This window comes from Homalodisca vitripennis, chromosome 6 (genome assembly GCF_021130785.1).
Source record: "Homalodisca vitripennis isolate AUS2020 chromosome 6, UT_GWSS_2.1, whole genome shotgun sequence".
Classification (NCBI taxonomy): Eukaryota; Metazoa; Arthropoda; class Insecta; order Hemiptera; family Cicadellidae; genus Homalodisca; species Homalodisca vitripennis.
This window is the reverse complement of record NC_060212.1, coordinates 150,977,186-150,998,019: the sequence shown is the minus strand read 5'-3', so window position 1 is coordinate 150,998,019 and position 20,834 is coordinate 150,977,186. Positions and strand designations below refer to the sequence as shown.

The 20,834-nt window shown below is 33.6% G+C and overlaps 1 protein-coding gene across 3 annotated transcripts in view; it reads right to left on the bottom strand.

Annotated features, from left to right (window-relative positions):
- Window positions 1-20,476, bottom strand: part of LOC124365018 (zinc finger protein 184-like) — a 54,519-nt gene extending 34,043 nt beyond the window's left edge. For all 3 annotated transcript variants that reach the window (XM_046820902.1, XM_046820903.1, XM_046820904.1), the window contains exons 1-5: window positions 20,320-20,476; window positions 9,626-9,754; window positions 4,984-5,182; window positions 4,585-4,837; window positions 265-413 (exon numbers count right to left, since the gene is read on the bottom strand). In XM_046820902.1, the coding sequence (XP_046676858.1) occupies window positions 265-413; window positions 4,585-4,837; window positions 4,984-5,182; window positions 9,626-9,754; window positions 20,320-20,454 (865 nt within the window). In that variant the 5' untranslated portion in view covers window positions 20,455-20,476. The remainder of the gene's footprint in view (window positions 1-264; window positions 414-4,584; window positions 4,838-4,983; window positions 5,183-9,625; window positions 9,755-20,319) is intronic.
- Between the last annotated feature and the right edge of the window lie 358 nt (window positions 20,477-20,834).

Here is a 20,834-nt window from a genome sequence, read left to right as displayed (position 1 = left end):
ACGATGGAAGGATTGTGAAGGAAACAGGATTTTTCTGGACATTTGCCATCATTCAGTGATACAAAAAGTCAGTAACACAAGTGTAACTCTGAACAATGGAAAATGTCCAGAAAAATCCAGTTTCCTTTCATAATAGGCATCTTATCATGTTAAGGGAAGACATCTTATTTAAATCGATCTGTATTAAAATATCGTAAACTAGATATCTTATTTCTAAAGAACTAACTTTAGATCAAAGTGATTATCAGTTTCTTTGAGACTTACCACTAACTTGTTCTGCTGGCGTATCGACAACTGTGGGTAACTGTTCATCTACTAACTCAACGATTACTTCCTTCTCTTCTTCTTCATCAATGACACCTTCTTCTCTGAATATCCTCTCAAGTTCCTTTCCCTGTACAGCTTCCTTGTATCTGACAACAAAACATTGTATAAATGTCCATTTTTGTAATTTATTTACATTTATGGCTATAAGCATTTTAACTACTAACATTATTTAATACTAGGAGTCTTAACTAAGAATTAGTAATGGTTATGAAGCACTTCCTCCTGGTTACGGATCATAATAGTAAGAATTAATCCTTTACTGTGAAATATATCTATAAAATAAATCGGTCTGGAAAGTAATTTTACAAAATTTAGTAATGCCTTGAAAAATAATTAATACTGGATAAGAGAAGATGAGGGAATTATTAAGTTAATTACTTAAGCAAGGATTTATAATTATTACAGGTAGAAATAATTTGGGAGACATCTTAAAAAATGGTTTTTACACAATGTTGGAAGGTGTATGAAACTTTCAATCATTTAGCTTTGGTCAAGGCTGGTCCAAACGTTTCATCTAAATTTCTCAATTAATACATAGCAACACTTGCACGAGTTCAACATAAGGTTTATAGTTACTACATTACAATATATACAAAATTTACCTGATTCATTTATTAAAAACTCTTAAGGACATTCAATAAGTCAAAAAAACTCTGTATCCAGCCAAAAACCAATAGGCAACTTAGTTACCTTTGACGTTAAAAGTCTATTCATTAATTTACCAGTTCCACTAAAACTCATTGTCTCAGTTATAAAAGAAGGCAATTATGGAACGTTAAATAAGACAGCAAAACTTCAATCCCATAATCATGGAGCTGTTAGAATTATGCACATAAAACAATAATTTTAAACCAGAAGGTAAAATTTACCATCAAAATGAGGGATCTACTCTATGACCCATCACCATAAATATCGTTATGGCAGAATTTCATCAAAAAAGCAAACTCAACCAACTTAATTCAAACTGAGAATCTGGTGGAGATACATGGATGACACCTTGTTGTCTTTCCTCATGGAGACACTAAACTAAATTGATTTTTTTCCCACATAAATGGCATTTCTCCCTCCATTAGTCTAACCATGAAGGTAGAAGTCAATAAACTCCATTTTCTGAATGTGTGTGAAGAGATAGGAACATCCTTAATATGATATTTTGTAGCAAAAAAACCAGAGAAAATTATAAAAGTAGGCAGGAAATACATTATTAGAGCCTCTTAAAACCCAAAACATTCTTAGACAGTCTTTTAAAATCCAGACCAAAAAATGACACACCAGGATTAAAAAAACTGTGTTTACAGTAAAACATTTTCAACTTGTCATTGGGAATATACAGGCGACACAAAAAACTACTAAATGTGAGAATTAAAGAACATAAAGAAAATAAAAAAAGAGTTCTAGCGGAAAAGTCCAAAATTGCTCAACACTGCTGGTCTGAAATTTATCAAATGAAATGGTGAAGCAAACATAATACACAGAGAGATTTTTTTTCAAACACAAACTTATTGAGGCTTCAGAGAAAAAAATTAGTAAACCAACTGTTAACTCAACCTTCTATTGACATTATCAGGCAAATTTGGCTACCAGTATAAAAAAAGAATTAACTAGGAAACCTACAAAGATTTGAACAAACAAACTTTAACTAATAAAATTCGTACAAACACCATGACATTGAGGTCAAGGACCAAAACATTAAGCGGGAGATGGTTACCCTTTATTACTCCCTGTCCCGACCATTGACTTCCTGTTATCTTTGTTGCAGATGACATGCTGCAATACCATAAAAAATACCGACATTAAGTTCATTGTCAGAAATCAGAAATTCTTTATTCATAATCATCAAGATTAGAATACATGTCAAGTTTTAAAGACAAAAAAATATCTTCTTCCTCATGAGTTGGGTCTTCATGCATTGTCCCTCCAATTGAAGAACTCTTCCATGCTGTAGAAGGGTCTTTCCTGGAGCCAGGTCCGGAGTTCCTTCTTCAGGTTCTGTGGGCTGTTGGTCTTCAAGTCTTCAGGCAGTGTGTTATATATCTTGATTCCAGCATAAGATGGTTTTTTTTTGCATAGGTGGCTGTTCTGTGTGCCGGAAGGTGGAAGTTGCCTGCATGTCTTGTGTTGTGTCCATGCAGATCTCTATGCCTTGTTAGGTCTCTAGTAACACAAAAGAGAACAGTTTCCAATATGTAAATGGAAATAACTGTAAGAATCTTCAAATCCTTGAATGTATTTCTACAACTTTCTCTTGGGCCTTGACCAGTCATTATTCTGAGAGCCCTCTTTTGCAATTTCAGTAGGCGCTGCAGGTTGGCATTTGAAGTTCCCCCCCAAACAACTATTCCATATTGTAGGTGGCTTTGGAAAAGGGCATGGTATGCTATTTTTGAAGCTTCTGGTGAACTGACTGCTGAGGTTCTTTTTATGGCAAATATGGCAGAGCTTAGTTTTTTGCACAGATTGTCTACATGATTTTTCCATGATAAATCACTATCAAGTGTTACACCTAGGTGTTTCAGCATGTTTACATTCTGAAGATCAGGGAGTGCTGTTGAGTCCTTTCTATTTCTTCCAAAATACATCTGTTTAGTTTTATTTTGATTAAAAACAAGGTCATTACTCATGCAGTATTGTTGTGCCATGTTGACAGATATGTATGTGTCAATTTCCAAATGTTTGTTATTATTACTGGCTATTACGAGCACAGTGTCATCAGCATACATAATTGTTTCACTGTATGGTGTCATGTACTTTGGTAGGTCATTTGTAAATAAAATAAATAGTACTGGCCCTAAGACTGATCCTTGTGGTACGCCTCTTCTTGTTGGTATTGGATCTGATCGCACAGTACTTGTTTGCCCATGTTCATTTTTCTTCACCTCTACTACTTGGGTCCGTCCTTTCAGGTAGCTTTTGAACCATTTTAGGGATGTTTTTATAATGCTTAGGCTTTTTAATTTAGCCAAAATGAGATCGTGACCAAGGCAATCAAATGCCTTACTCAGGTCTAAGTATACGCTGGAGATGGTGTTGCCGGACTCTATGTTCTCTACTATGAACTCTACCAGATCAGCAATTGCAGTTGTTGTTGACTTCCCTTTTGTAAAGCCATGTTGCTTGTCTGTCAAGAGGCCATTTTGTTGAAGGTGTGTGAGTAGTCTGGCAAGAACTATTTTCTCAATAATTTTTGAAGTAGTAGGTAGGAGAGAGATGGGTCTATAGTTGGCTGGTTCATCTTTCTTGTCAATGCTTCATGTACGTTAGTTCTGGTGTGGTATGTTGTTGTCCTCTTGGCTCCTGCGCACTGACATCACATGGTATCATTCTGAACTTCATGATGTTCGTGTACTAGTCAGGTATAACTTAATAATTAATATAACTTTGAGAGGCAGTCCATTGTCGTACTCTTTAGTTTATAAGCTTTTTAATGTATTAGGGTTTTTACATCCCAAGAAGAGGGTAGATTTCAATCCTTGAAATATATGTTATACTTTTTTGTAACATATAAAGATGACAAATGTCCGAAATCCTACTATCCTTTCATTCATTAACCATGAACTAAAATCACAATTTTTAGTTTAATAATGGATTTTTGCTATCAAAATTCTTTATTATTGTTGAAAATTGACATCACCTGTGAACTCTTTTTGGTTGTTTTCATTATAGGGGCCAATAGTTGTACATAATTGAGTTCCACACCTATAGTTAATTGAAATCGTATTTTTACCTTGGATCTTTACCTTTACCAACCTTGGACAGTTGGATTATCCATGAACTCAATTGGTCAACTTTTGTAAATATCCTCTGATAACAAATCTTATAGAAAAGTGTAGCTCAAAATTCTTTCATGTCAGAGCTCTGCCCTTTGTATCCTAATGTGTTTGTTATCAATTATGGATGAAGAAATAAGCAGTACAATATACCATACCAAATTTGTGTAATATGATGTTCAATAATAAGGAATTCAAACCAGTTAGTTGGTCCAGTCACTGATTCCACTCTAGGACTTAATACCCTCTGGTCATATTTGATTGAAATCTTGTACAATAATTGCTGAAAATTATTTTTATTTCAGGGCTCTGTCCCCATATTCAATTATAGGCTGATTAAAAAACTTAACAAATACAGAATTAGCAGCATTGACAGACATACAAAAATATGTTTCTGCATGTTTAGTATTAGCCTTCATTACTTTTTATTAATTATGTATTCAAACAAGTTGTAAACACTATACCAGCAAGATCAAATTGTTAAACTTACCTTTGTGGCACTTTTCTTTTCCTACGTCTTCTGCCATCAGTATCATCATCCTTAACATTCTTCTCATCTCCCCTAACATCTTCAGATAAGATTTCCGAGTTTCCACTCATAGAATTCTCCAGTGCTATTATTTCAGGATCAGTCTGGGGGATTTTCTTAGGCCGTCCTCTTTTCTTCCTGGGTTTTTCAAGGCCTTCAGCTTTCAACACTAATGGGTCATCCGAACTGTACATGCTTCCGTTTTCTCCAAAAACTGGAAAGAGATGTTGATTTTTTAAATTAAGCACAAAAGAAATGTTACTGAAAGTCAAAGTGTATTCATCTTAAGAGAAGTGAATATCGAACATCGAAAAAGAATTTGTACAAAATCTATATACATTATGATAAGCTAATGTTCACCTTCAACACCAAGTTGTTGCTCCACCTCGTTAATAAGATCCTCCACAGGACTAGTGCCTTCTGGCACGGCAGTCTCTGACTCCTCTTGACTGTAGGAGTGCTCGGTCGCATTGTTCAGTGACCCAGTCAGAGAGCATGGCATCTGCAGCAACTGTGAACTCCCCGATATCTCTTTCTCCACTCTTCTTTGCTGACTAATCTGGTAAAAGTTAACAAGTGCTGTTAAAGACTTATGGAAATTTTATACATGGAAAGGTTTAACTTATGTAAAAATATGGCCTGAGAGACATATTGACCGAGATGTAAAAGAGAGACTGATTGATAGTTACATTATCAATAGATTTTTGTTGACTGTCACAATACTTTATTTAACAAAAAGTGTTACAATATCTTAGGAGTTGCTATTTCAATCCTGCCGCTACAATCCCAAGCTCAAATAGCTTCCCTTTTTTCATAGATCATGCGAATAATAAACAATAGACTGGGCGAAATTCATTCATATGGAACCCGCAATGTGACAGACTTCGTCTTACAACCTCATCGACTCACCATGACTACCAAGAAGCCATCTTATGCAGGTGCAAAATTTTACAATCTCCTACCAAGACACCTCAAGAGTATAACAAGAGAGTCAGCGTTGAAGAGGAATCTCAGTGCATGGCTTGCTGACAGGACGTTTTACTCCATCGAGGAATTTTTAAACTGGACATGACATTTTTATCTTGATCTATGTTTTAAACTAGATAAATTTTTTACATACATATTGACACATATTCTGTACTCGATGTATATGAATAAAGTTCTCTTTGATTTGAATTTGACTAAGCTGGGTTAAAACTTACACAAACTTTATGCTTTTCATAATTCAAAACTCAAGAATGTATAGGCTAGTTATTTATCTTGTTGCACACATTTCTTTAGACTAGTATAGTATGAAGATTTGAAGTTATTCAAACTCCAAAAAAGACAGTTCTTTTTTTGGTACAACAAACTTTTAAAATGTTTAAAAACTATCAAATTTCAATTTAATGAAAAGCTACAATTTTGAACAACTTTAAATCTTTTACTGTATAGCAATTGCTGTCAATCAAACCTTTAATAATAATCAAGGAGATTAGCATAATATTTTTTTCATGCTATCATTCAATCAATAAAAAATCGTTAAGCAATAAATAAATAGTTAAAATTTTTTAACTACAAGGGTTTCCAAAGTTTTCTTAATTTAGCCATATATAACAATTAAAACTTTTGAATAAACATAAAAATTGTAGAAAAAATACACTTATGTACTGTTAAACTTAGGTGCACCCAACAAAACAACAAATACCAGAACTTAAGAACTGGTGTTTATCTTGATTTTAGCCTCATAAGAAAAATGTCAAACTTTAACTCTCTCCCGCTCGCAAGGCATGAATCGGCACGGCCACAACATAGCCACTGCAGCCTAAACGGCACAGATCGGCACGCACTGCTTTATCTACTAGAGCCGATAAGTGCTGCTCTCGAGTAGCAATAGTTTGTACTACTACGGGTTGTTTGCTATCAGGAGACCATTTAATTTACTTTTACAGTAGATTTATTCCATTATTTTGCTATTTATATTAGTTGTGCGGAAACAATGGCGGGTTGTAGTCGTGCACTTCATGACAGTGAAATCGATCTCGTTATTAGTAGTGATTGCGACGATTCAAGTGAGTGTAGTGACGTCCCAGAGCTTTGTGAAGTGGTTGGTGGCATTGAGGATGTAGTTCGGAGTGATCACAGTGGCAGGGGCAGTGACGGCGAGCCAGACAATGACCTTCACCAAGTAACTGCGCAACAAACAACCCGGCGCCCAGCTGTCCGTGTGCCCCCTCCCTGGTCTCGTACAATTTACTTCATTGATTCAATATATAGTGAAATAATTAATATATATATATAATTACAATAACAGAACGTATGTAAGTTGAGACGCTGCGTATTTTGACCGAGCGCGACCGGCAGAGCGAATTAATTCAGGTTAGAAGCACCGTGAGCGCCTGGAAACAATTCGAGCGGGAGAGGGTTAAACACTTTTGCAACCTTATTTTTAGTTGTAAAATTATAAGATATGTCTCACGAGATTTGGTCCTATTTATTCCCACGATTTTGGTTTTTTTATTGATTGAAAACTAGGTTATTACTGTGCCAGTAGTCTATGGCTAGTCACACTTATAAATATTTCAATTTCTAAAATTTCAATAGATTTGTTTGCTGTCAGAAGTGCTTTTGTCGTCTGCATAAATTACAGAATGGCTATGTGGTTCAATATACTTTGGCAAGTCATTTGTAAATAAAATGAATAAAGAGGTTCCAGAACTGATCCCTCAGGTATCCCTCTAGTAACTGGCAACAAGACAGATCTTGAGATGGTTAAATTTCTATCTATACACAATGCTTAAGCTAGACCAACTGGCTGCTGGTCCCTTTAGGTATGATATGAACCATTTTAAAACCGTATGCCGCATACCTAGTGCAGAGAGTTTCAGTAAGATCAGGTCATCACTAAGGCAGTAGAAAGCTTTAGTTAGATCTTGAAAAACCCCTGTAACATGGCTTCCGTTTTCTAAATGGTCCATGATGTTTTCAGTTGTTTCAACTATTGCTGTGGTGGTGGAGAATCCTCCTCTGAAACTGTGCTATCTGGTTGTTAAATGGCCATTGATGTCCATGTGATGAAATACTCTGATCAGAACTTTTTCCATTATTTTAGATATGGAAGAAATAAGAGATATTGGTCTATAGTTAGAAGCACTGTCTCTTTTACCTTTTTTATGAATGCAATGTCCTTGGCAATCTTGAACTTAGCTGGAAAATGACCATTTTAGAATGAAAGTTTGGTGATGTGCAAGAGTGGCAAAATAAAGCTCTTTTTACAGAATTTTATAAATTTTGTAGAGATGCTGTCCAATCCAGATTTAAGTTTCAAAATGTCAATTGCTTTATTTATTTCTTCGGTTGTTGGAAGTGTAAAAGTATACTGTTATTTCATGATGTTCTGTATTTCAGGCTGAAGAGCATACTGGTGGTTGATTTGAGTTGGCTGATTGTTCCTTAATGTCTCTTTGGCTATGTTAGCAAAGAAGTTCTTTTTTAATCATATCATTTTTTTAAAGACAAAAGCACATTCTCTGTCAGTTTTATTTCCTTTTAAAATATACTTTTCTTGAGATTCCAGAAAGATTTTCTTCAATCTTGGGCTTTTGCGTCACACATCGGTCTTTTCACTAGGGTGATGTTAGTTCAAACATTTTTTTCATCGACAAGTAAGGTCAAGAAATGCTGTTAAGGTAGTTATAAAAGTATTAAGAGCATTTTCAGCAATGTACTAACAAGTACTTGCTACCAATTTTGTAAGAGTATGCTTCAGTTCATCAATTTGTTTATTAATTTTTGTTTATCACATTAAATTTAGTGGTGCAAATTTGTCCAGTGGGTTGGTTCGATTTCTGTACTAAAAATTTCAGTGTGAAGGTCAGGCTGGAGCACCTATGGAAGAGAATGAGCTGTTAGTGATCCTCATTGATGGAAGTGAAAGCCTGGTAATTTTGAATGAATTAAGCACTTCTCTCAATAATTCTTTCTTTGTCCGAATTTGGTTATCGATAGTGATATCTCCAATCAAAACTATATTTGAATTGTCTCTAGGGAAGGAGTAAAGTACGAGTCTCTTACTTCTGTGAGGATGTCAAGAGCCTGGTTGCCTACCTCCAATCGTTTATTAGGGTGTCCATAAATCCCCAGGGCTTTTTAACTTTATTTTTATGCCAGAAACTTCACAAACCATAGGAACGCTACGCTTTTCGATATCCGGGTGATTTCATTTTCTTCTCTGCTGTGTTTGTAAATAGCCAAGTCCCCCTTTTAGTAAGTTGGTCCAACTGATATCTAACACAAGCTCATAATCAATTAACTAAATGTCTCTTATTTTACCATTATTGTGGCCTTTGCTCAGTGAGGAGTTCTATGTCTGGTGAGAGGAAGTTTACGAGTTGGTTCAATCTGTCAATTTCGTTACTAACTCTATCAATATTTTAGTGAAAATTCTTAAATCTTTAAGGTTTTTTATATCTGGTTTTTTGTTGGCAGTTTTGCAGATAGTTCTGTGTTCCAAAAGTACCGGTTCAGCCTGCCTCTCCTTAGGTGTCTTGCTTCTAAAAATGATTTTGCCAACCCTGGTTGAAAATGAAGATTAAGTTCAGGTGTTCTTATTATTTTTACTATGTATATTGTGGGGATTAAAGTGTGGGTTTAGACCTTAGGATGATTGAAGCGATTAGATTGTTACTTTTAAATAGAATTTTGCAGGTTTCATCTTGATTTCTTGTCCTCCTAACCAACTGGTCAGTTCTTTTATTGTGTCCAGTTGTTAGTGTCATGTTTTGAAATAGGGATTGGCTGTCCCCCATTGTCTCTCATATCAGCTGGTTAGTTACCTGGTCTTCTTCTTCTTCTTCTGTTTGTGTCCTAGCGCAATCATTATATTGATCATATCTTTAAAAGGAGATGCCTCTCTTAATTTTATAAAAATGTTTTGTTTGAAGTTATTCATGGGATAAAGCTCAAAGTTTTTCACTACATAACTCTTAAATGTTTTTACAAAACCTCTAAAATCTTCAGTTACCTGTTCCCTCCACATTGTTCGTATTTTCTTCTGACCTTCAATAACAAGGTCGAAAAACTGAACAGTTGCCTGTAGTTGAATGTTACAACCGGGACAAATTGTCTGAGGCAACTTGCCATCGTTTTGAACCTGTAACAGAAAAACAATACTAAGCAAAGTTTCTATTATAACAAATTAAGTAGATAAATGAAGGAAATTTAAAGAATACTGTCACTGAGAAATAAAATATTACCAACAATAGAATAATGTCCTAGGTAGAGGTGCTACAGTTAAGAGACGTATATCGTTACAGTATTCGTTACATTTTTTTTTTTTATTTAAAAATGTCATAGTTTTTCAACATCCATTTTATTTCAAGAAACTAAAATGTTTACAATAAGAAAACTTTTTATAAAATTTCTTTTAATACACATGTATAAAAATTTAGATGATTTATTTTAAAGAACTCAACACACCCATAACACACGTTATTCTAGATCAACAGGAATTCTACGACTGCAATTAACTAAATCTTATTCAAACACCAACTCATACTATCTAGCTCACGTGCTTTTTATAAATATGAGTAAACAGTTTCCAAATTTTAGTTTTTTCAATGAAATTTCTACAATTATTTTTAAAAGGAAAGTTAACCAGTGGTTATCATCATTGTCTATTGAGGAGGGCGAGGCAGTGTTGTCTATGAACTACGGGCGGACAGTTGACATGTGAACAGCCACCATTCCTATCCCATCATCATTCATTATCACCACCCCATTATAATCTGAGGTGACCCTGCTTATTTACCCTTGTTGCTAATATGTAAATGTTTTTAAAATTAATAATATTCAACGCTTTAAAACAGGTACAAATTAAAATTATACGGTTTTCTCCTTTTAATATATTCATTCCATATTCACGTATGTATGTGTATGCATGTATATGTATATATGTATGTGTGTGTATTATGTATGTGTATGTATGTGGTATATAATTGTGTATTATTTTGTATTATATTTTATATTCATTTTTTTATTTATATCCAGTCCGTTATTTCTTCAGGCGTGAGCAACTCGAGTCTGCGCACAGGCATAATAGCCCATGCAGGCTCATTTCCCGAGGACAATGTTTTATACATGATGTTATTTTTATGATGTTTATTCTACGATGATTATTTCTTTGATGTTTATTCCTTGTTCTCATTTCAAACTCCGTTCGGTAAATAATAAAAATTTAGAAGTTAATTGTACAGTTTGAATTGTAATATTGTACATATATTTGGGAAATAAAAAATCAATTCATTCATTCATTCATATGTTATGAAAGATAGATGTTCATTCTATGTTGAGGAAACACTTTAGCTATTTTGACTTTCGCAAATTTCACTACAGAGATTGTTTCAAATTGCCTAATATCAAATAAGGAATACAATAATGTCAAAACTTTGCTATCTGTTGTGGTTGGAATATTTTTTAAATTTTAGAGTCAGAGCACTTCAAGATAACTTCCTAAAGGAAAAATGTAAGAAAATTCACTCCAACGGGGATATTAAAGGCATTTAAAGTAGAAAATTTAGCCATTTTGTAACCAGAAACAAATAAAAAGGCTGCAGATAAGAATGTGTATTTTTTACAGGAGACCTATATGTACATGAGTTATAGCTTTGAAAAGTAATATGTTTTTAGTAATTATGTTTTAAGAAATTATATATTTTAATAGAATATAATTTTAGAAGTTATTAAATAAACCTTTTGTTAGGGAAATTTACTTTTTTAGGAGCAAAAAACAGGGTATTTATTTTTATGATCTTTAATATACATACTGTAAAATGCTAAACGGGGGGAGGGGGAGGGGGGAGGGGGGCGAGAGAGAGAGAGAGAGAGAGTGAGAGAGAGAGGAGAGAGAGAGGAGAGAGGGAGAGAGAGAGAGGATGAGAGAGAGAGAGGAGAGAGAGAGAGAGAGAGAGAGAGAGATGTGAGAGAGAGAGAGAGGAGTGAGAGAGAGAGAGAGAGAGAGAGAGAGAGAGAGAGAGAGAGAGGGAGAGAGAGAGAGAGAGAGAGAGTGAGAGAGAGAGAGAGAGAGAGAGAGAGAGAGAGAGAGAGAGAGAGACGAGAGAGAGAGAGAGAGAGGAGAGAGAGTGAGGTGAGAGAGAGGAGAGAGAGAGGAGAGAGAGAGAGAGAGAGAGAGAGAGGAGGAGAGAGAGAGAGAGAGAGGAGAGAGAGAAGAGAGAGAGAGAGAGAGGTGAGAGGAGAGAGAGAGACGAGAGAGAGGAGAGAGAGAGAGATGAGAGAGAGAGAGAGCGAAGATGAGAGGGAGAGAGAGAGAGAGAGAGAGAGAGAGAGAGAGAGAGAGAGAGAGAGAGAACTGATGATTTGTTACTCAATAAATATGTTTCAATCAAAAATAGAGAAAGAAATCTGTTGTTTCCATAGTGTAATTTATTCATGTTCATCTTACATAGATGCATATTCTATAACACTTTAAAAAAAACACTGGTTTTGTAGATTTTTATTTTGGAAAGCACCAAAACAGTAAGTAAAAAATTACAGGTACTTCTTGTTCCATATAGAACTAATAAACTACTTCAGTTGAGATTAAATAGTTCCAGTAATTCATGTTTTAATACGCAAAGGGGACCTTTACATAAGCGTTCTGAATCCTATGTTTCAAAAGTATGCAAATTAGAATATGGATAAATAAAAAATTATATTAACTTTTCATTTCATTAATGTTACCATGAAATGGTCAATTAATTACCCTAAACATTTTTAAAATACACACAGTCCATACAGGAAGAAAGCTTTTCACCATTTGGAACACAAGGAATTTGAAAGTCAATGAGAAACATAATTCTATCAGCTTTATTTTTATTTGGGTTATTTTAAGTGTTTAATAGCTAGTTAAAAATATATCCTAAAATTTCAAACATGACTAGGTACTCAAACAACAAAATTGTAAGACTACAGCTTTTTAGAAGCCAAGTAGTAGAACTTATCATAACACACTTTATTTTCATTCAGCTCTGCATAACTGTAAAAAAAACAATCGAAAATGTTTCAGAAAAACATTCAAAAATGCTTACAGGCTCATATTGAGACAAAATTTTAAATTGTAAGCCATGAGCATATGAAAGTAAAATAGCACATATTCCCACAAATTCAATTTTTTATTTCAGCATATCCATGTAATAAAAAATAGAAAAAATATTCCCTTAAAATTCATAATGTGTGACTAGGGGTGACTAACTACTTGGAAACCAGGATTGTCCTGGTTTTTATCATGATGGTGCACAATACTCTAAGGAAATAAAAATCCCACAACAAAATAACATTATAATAAATTCATAGAGTAAGTGAGGTCCGATTATCTTACAACTACAAACCATCTGAGGATTAGCCAAACATAATAGATATTAGTGCTAATTTCAGATACAGCAGTGGCAACGTCAGATTACACAGAAAAAAAATGGGGGGTGGCAACGGAACACAATAGACAGTTTCATCCTTATTAGAATATATTCAGTAGCCCCGGATAAGATTTTGAATCTAATATTCTGCAATTGAAGCACTCCTCGCTACAGTTGCCAGAAGGCCCTCAATGGTTTGTTATACTGCCTGCAGCAATTTCAGTGGGTACCTACACAAAACTCAGACCTATTGCAGAAGAAGGGGATGATGAAGATGACAAAGAAACCCCATACTACCATCTCTTCTCGTCTCTGAAAAAGTTGAAGATGCCTACATTACCTAGATGGAATCGTAGAAGATTTCAGAACCAAGTACAGAATATAGGTATTAACCCAAATGTGAATACCTCTAAGTAATTTTAACACGAATTTCTCCTTTCATTTTATCATGTCACAAGTTGTGACTTGTTGTAAACATTGAATTAACTATGCAATGAAAATAAGAGACAGATTGGAATAAAAAATATTTTTTATTAAAAAATTTACCCTTAGTGTCTGTTTTTCTTCTCTCCTGACACTGCCAATCCCAGTTCTACCCCCTTCCTTCTTCTCTAAACTTTCTGGTCATGAATGAAGAGTACAGTACTATCACGTATAACGAGTTGAAGTTGTACAGAAAAAACATTTTTGCTATGTACTGGGATCCAACCAAAAATAGTTTATTCCAGTAAAAAGCTTAAGACCTCGCTAGCTTTAGCTTGTTTTACATTTTTACAAAATCATCATCATCATCAGACGTTTCCGTTATCACGGGTCGTCTTACACAGCCTCCTCCACTTTTGTCTATCATTCCAGGTCTCCTCTTCCTCCACCTGTATTTTCTGTAGTCCCTTCTCTCTATGTCTTTCCACACTTGGTCCTCCCCCATCTTCCTCTCGGTCTTCCTCTTGGTCTTCTTACTCCTTCTCCAGTGCTATTCTAGGCATTCTATTATCTCCCATCCTCTTCACATGCCCCATCCACTGTATTCTTCTTCCTTCCTATTGTCTCTTTGCAGTCAAACTACCTTCAATCTTTCTCTGGTTATTTCGTTCCTTATTCTATCTCTTCTTGTAGTCTTCTCTATCCCTCTTAAAAAATCTCATTTCTGCAGCTTGCAAATCTGCTTAAATCATTTTTTAGTCCACGTCCACGTCTCTGCTCCATATAATAAAATTGGTTGGAAATAAGATTTTATACATCAATACTTTTGATTCTTTCCCAATGTTCCAACACCACACAATCTTCTTCACCATATTGAAAAAACTTTCCACTCTTCCATATTCTGTTTCCTATTTTTACAAAAATGATAAACCAAAATCCCAAGTTAAAAGATATTTGATGATCTACAACTTTTTCATTAACACATTTTCTGGGGTCAATAATAGCGCTACAGACAGAAAGCTTGGCAAAACGTGTTGTGAAAAAGGATTTTTTCTACAAACTACTGGTTTTATAGAGCTTCTATTTCACAAACAAACACAGATAAACAAAGATGTTACAAGGATAAAAGATGTAGCAAATTATCTCAGCTTTTAATTTTGTATATATGTAAATTTTCTGTAGGACTATATATGTGTACTGAGATATAGGTGTGAAAAATCAGAAAATAAAGGGACTTTTGAGCCTCCATTCTCCCTGTTACCCCACCACTAGGGTTACGGACTTTAGGTCCTTAAAAATGGTTATTTTTTTGTACTTTTGAACTAATAAAAGGAAGGCAAAGTGGAGGGTCAGAGTGTATAAAGTTTGCAGTAAAATCACTCTACCACCAATCACCCAGTAAAGCTTGTACTGGGATAATTAAAATCTTCTGCAAGAAATTCAGTTTATATGAAGTGTATTTAAGGGGGAGTCCGTCGTCTCATTTAACCTAATATTATATATATAGTATATATATATATATATATATTATATATATATATATATATATATAAATAATAATGCTAAAGGGAGTAAAGATCAGTAATTCATTAAAAATATAGAGCAAAAAACTCAATATTTCAAAAGTTATATTAACTTTTTTGTATTAAAAAAAGTTAAATTTGATTATAAGAATCAAAAATGGAAAAAATCAACTTGTGCCATATAATGTTGTAAAAGTATTAATAATAAAAATCAAGAAAAAATTGTAAAATGAAAAATCAATTTTTTTAATGACGTCATGCTTTCCTTAACTAAAACAAAATTTAATCGTGACATTAACAAAATAGTTAAGTTTAAATCACAGATCAAGACCAAGGCTAAATCTTGATGCCTACTCTTAGATCACAAGGGCTCCAATGGCAGGAATTATTAAAATTTAGCTTGTTCATTTCTGTGTTTCTACATATAAAACTGTTTACTATCAATAACTTTCATAATATATCAATGACAATGAGAAAAATACCGAGTTTTGCCGCTTTTCAACCAAACTGCACATTCATAACTTGTGATTCGATAATGATTAAATGTTTATACGAAATATATGCTAGAATATTGTAATTGAGTATGTAATTTTTCAAAATCTTAGAATAGCATGGTAATAAAGTTGTTATCAAATTACAATCTTAACTTTTAATCTTGACTCGGTGATCCTTAAAATTCGATATTGCTCACGTCATGGAGCTCTTAGTCATTGAGGATGTAATTTTGTGAACCACTATTGAAAATGTTACAATATTTAATACAGATTAAATTGAGCAAGTTTTGTTTGTTTTAATGCACAAATCGTTACACTGCCCAGGGCGGTTTTGCCTCGTAGTGACAACGATTGACAACAAACTAACACAGTTCAGAACTGCTCAGAGCTTGGCAACATGCTCACTACTGTGACAACTGATCATATCAGAACTACTCCGAAATATACTTTGTACCAGGTACTCATCATCCTAAGAGTACAAGTCATTGAAAACTGAAAGTACCAGTACAGGTTACAGGTTCGACGCATTAAATGGATCAGCAACTTGGAATCAGCCAAAACAGCTTACTACTCATTAGTAGAAACTCACATGAGGTATGGACTTGCGGTTTGGGGTGGCTTCTCAGTTGGAAACCTTAATAGAGTTCTTACCCTACAGAAAAAAGCCATCCGAGTTTTGGCTGACTTAGAACCAAGGTAGAGCTGCAGACTTGCCTTCCAGGACACTCCAGATAATAACTGTTACTGCGCTATACATCCAAGAAGTTATCATGTATGCACACCAGAAGAATCTCAAAACTGGAAAGGACCTCCATCACTACAACACACGTTATGCAACAAGCTACACTCTACCCGTACACCGCACAGCACTTTTCGGGGAGAAACCAACCTACATTGGGCGAAAGCTATGGAACCATCTACCACAACCATTAAGAGAGCTTCAGAGTAACGCTTTTAAAAAAGCACTCCATGACTTGCTATGTTGGACAGCCTTTCTACACCATTGACGAATTCTTGAACCAAGACTGGAGGCCTCAACTGGAACTCAACAATCGCTCTCAAATGTGATGCATCATCGAACTCAAAAATTATTTTTCCAAAACAAGTTTATCTAATTTCTGACTCTATTACTGTTCTTGATGAATATGCTAATAAAGAAGTTTGTCTATTGTCTATAGGTTACTTCTACAATACAGATAGTTTACATGTTTACTGTTCCTGGTACAAAGTACTTGCACTCGTTTAGCAGAATAGTAAAGATAGTAAGAACTAACCTCACTTTTGTTGTTGCTGCGTGAGGGTGATATATTTAGCGTTTTGAACTAAATGGAATTATATGTGCAGTGTTGTGTATTTCATAAATTAAAATAGCTATAAAGTTTGAATTTAAATATTTTATTATAATTGATAATCTAATACCAAACTAATACTAAACCAAATTAATCTAATAGGGAATTGAACTTTGAGATAAAATGCTCTTGGGGGACCGGACCCGTTCGTCTCTCCCCCACCACCGATACGCCCCTGCTATTAGGTACCCCCAAACAACGAACCACTTGATCTATCTGCTTATTGGCTTTCCTCTTAGAATATTTGTTGACTGCTCAGCCTATCTTAATATTTGTAAAATTATGTATTACCACTGAAAATAAATAAATAGATACATGTGTATGTTGTTTTCAAATGTAGTGCAATGAGTTATTTTTATTTCAAATGGTTTTGAAATGCTTATGGTGTTAAAAATTTAAATACATGAAGTAATTACTTTGTAATAGGTATTGTTAAATATTTCTTAAGCTAAATTTATGTTGGATTATAAATAATCAAATGGTTACTTTTGGATTTTGTTAGGTTAGTTTCTTACAACTTTTAGACCATTTCCTGTCAAAAAATTATCTTTTTATCAACTGTAACCAATTATATCCTATTTAGGCATATCTTATACTGAAATCGTGAAAATGGAAGTGAACTACATGTCCGATTTTTCTCAGTTGGTTTATTTGTTAAATTCTTTATTTTGCCCATTTTTACTTTCTCTTTATTTAATATTCTAAAATTTATTTTTGTATTATTAATCCTATTGTGGTATTAAAATGGCCATTAACACAAAATGCAGAAAAAACAAACGTTCCTTAATGTGGACTTGTCCAAAACTTTCAAAAAATAGTTTGCTAATGTCCAAATATCAGAAAATTTAGAATAAAGGAAAAGTATTTTTATTTTCCATTTAAATTGTATTTCCTATTAAATTGATTACAAAAAAAGTTGATTAAGAATATAGACATCATACTAGCTTACCTGCGGTTTTGCGCGCAATTTCGTAGGCTAATAATAAAATACCTTTATTTTCCAAACGTATTTTCGGGGTAGGGTATGATAAGCAGTCCCGGTTTTTTATATATATCGAAATTAGCAAACGATATTATTTAATCATAACCATCGATATAATCAATTGATACTGATTAATTTTTTAAAATAATTAACTTAAATAATCTACTACAACAGCTGTAAACACTTTCAAATAACACACGCAAGGTAATATTTCAATTTTACATAAGTAACATTTGATTATTAAAAATGGCGGTCAATTTTAGAAAACAACACGACATTGCTGGTGAAAGATGATAAGACATGTTTTACGTGACTTCAACATAATGGACTCGTACTGAAAAACCCATTATGTGAAATTTGTGGGAAAGAAACAACTGTAACTGTGAGAGGAGCAAATATGGTCGTCTTCAGTTTTCCTAATTTTGATTATAATAATTTGTTTGATCACTGTAAATATTAAATTCATATTTGAATTTAAAACATATGATTGTTGTTGAGTGCTAGGCCTAGATACTTTTATATCGATTTATAGTCTAGGATTTGAGATGCGAATATTAGGTATAGATTACTACATTCTTCAATATAAAAAACCGGGTCCGCTTATCGTACCCTACCCTATTTTCGTACAACTGTTGTTTTTTAGATCAACTTTGGTCATAATACCACAAGAATACTTAAAGTCTAACTACACTAAGTAATAAATACTATTAATGTATAATAACATTAAAATTCTACAGCTAAAATGAATTACAGCGCTTAACCCTGGAAGTGTCTATCAGAATTTCTGAAATGTCGGCACTTTTCATGCAATTTGCAGGCTCTCACGGTAAAATTCATTAAAAAATATTTTTTTAATTCAAGTATTAAGTGTTATACCTACATCAATGTCTTTGTTATAAAACAGAGAATAAAACTAAATAAGTTTTAATAGGAAATTTTTAAAAATTAAAAAATTATGCCATGTATCGTGACTATAATTTTATGTGTGAAAAAATTATGCTACATAAAACTATCCTCATCTTACAAAAATTTAAGATGAATAGAACATGTAGGATAGCCAAATTGTAGCAAATTTAGTTATAAACACAAAAATATATAGTTTTATTGGTTAAAAAAATTAAAAAAGTGATAACAATGAATTATGTTTTTATACAGAAAAGTGCAAATTTGCCATTTTTCAAGTTGCTAGGCAACACAATGAAATAAGTACTATCAAACAAATATTCAACATGTTTCTTAACTTTTTTTATGTTTGATGATATAGAGCAATATATAAAAGAGTTTTTAACATTTTAGAATTGAAGAAAAAAAAACAAAATATATTTACACTATTTACACTAGGTTTTTGGTTTTCTCACTCTGAGTCACTTGCTTCTTCTGGCAGTACATGCTGCTTTTTGGCTCCTTTCAGAGTCTTCTTGTAGTGTATCAGCCATTACTAGTTTTAAAATGAAACTAATTATATTTAAACTGGACACAAATCACGTATACCCACTCCCGAACAAACAAGAAATGATTTGTTTACAACCGGCAATCTCCACTACACAGATACGATTGAGCATAATGACCTCGATAAAGTTAAGCTGGTTGCCATCTAGATACAGCACAAAAGATAATAAAAGACCACTAAACATTAAAAGCAACTCATAAGCAATAGATTGATATACAATTTAAAGGTCTGTGACCAGTAATAGGCATTTTATCGGTATATTACGAATTGACCCCGTTAGTCTTGATTGCACTTTAGAAGTGACCTCATCAACACCAAATGGGTTGACCGACACTTCCAGGGTTAAAACTAATCACATCTACAAACATATTTCGTCTACTGCATCGTTAATATGTATATTAAATATTTTTTCTGATATTTTATATTACCTACTATGAAAAAAAAACCTCTTAACTTTTGTCTAAACTTTAGAAAACAAGTTTAACATATTTTCGGGGAGGTCATTGTATAGTTACAGGCTGAAGTAAGAGAAGCTATCTTGATTTCATTATTGTTAGGTTGGTCTGCTTGATTTTTGGTAAGTTTGAAAAAATATTTACCAGCAAATAATTTTATAAAATCATCAGTTTCTAAACCAAAGACTGAACAAAGGTAAACATCAAGCCTAAATTAGGGTTTATTTGATAGTCTAAAAATACCCAGAGTAGCCTGCTTATTACCAAATTTCTTACGTCTTGACATTTTGTAATTTGAATATTCCCGGGGTAAACAGATGTTATGGCCGTCTTCTTTGAATCAATTGCACTATGGGAAGACATTACTTGGTTAACACCCAATCGATTCTCTGGAGACCATAGCGAGCATACTTTAAACTCCATACAATTGTAAATTTAAAAACTGTTTCATTGAATTTTGGTAAGTTGACTTTCTAAATAAATCTACTGAAAAATATATTGAAAGAAGAAGATAGTTGATTAGTGTAGTCTGGAAGACAGAGGTGCAACGATAATCAGTGAAGCCACCATTTTGTCCTCTCATTTGACAGGAAGTCAAGTTGTACACTTAACCGATTCTTAAATTTAAATTACCTTGAATGGTAGGTATGTATTGATGAAAGATCTAAGGTCTCTGTCTGGTGAACCTTCGTCGAACAGAAGTACTCCATTTGGATTATTATCAGCACAAAGTCTACAAATTGAAGATAGATGCAGTTCCACTTCCATTCTCCCAGTTGGGTTGGCATTAGGAGCTTAAGCATCAACCAATCACAAGCGGTTGTCTCAAACAGCTGTTGCGGTGTAGTTTTTTTACATACGTAACAGCTCTCTCTCGTGATTCGCTTGTAACAAAATACAACACGCGCCAACTTTTAAATACTCCAAATTATTTGCGGCCATAGGCACAATAGTTATGACAAAATATAACCACATTAATGAAAAATGTTGTAGCATTAAATAATGCAATAACCCTTTTTGTGCAATTCATATATGTTTCTAAGTAACAAAACATATTATAACCCTCAGTTGTATATAACTCTTTAATTAATTAATATAAAAAAATAGGAAACTAATACCCCCTTTAAAAGTTGTATTTACAGACACGT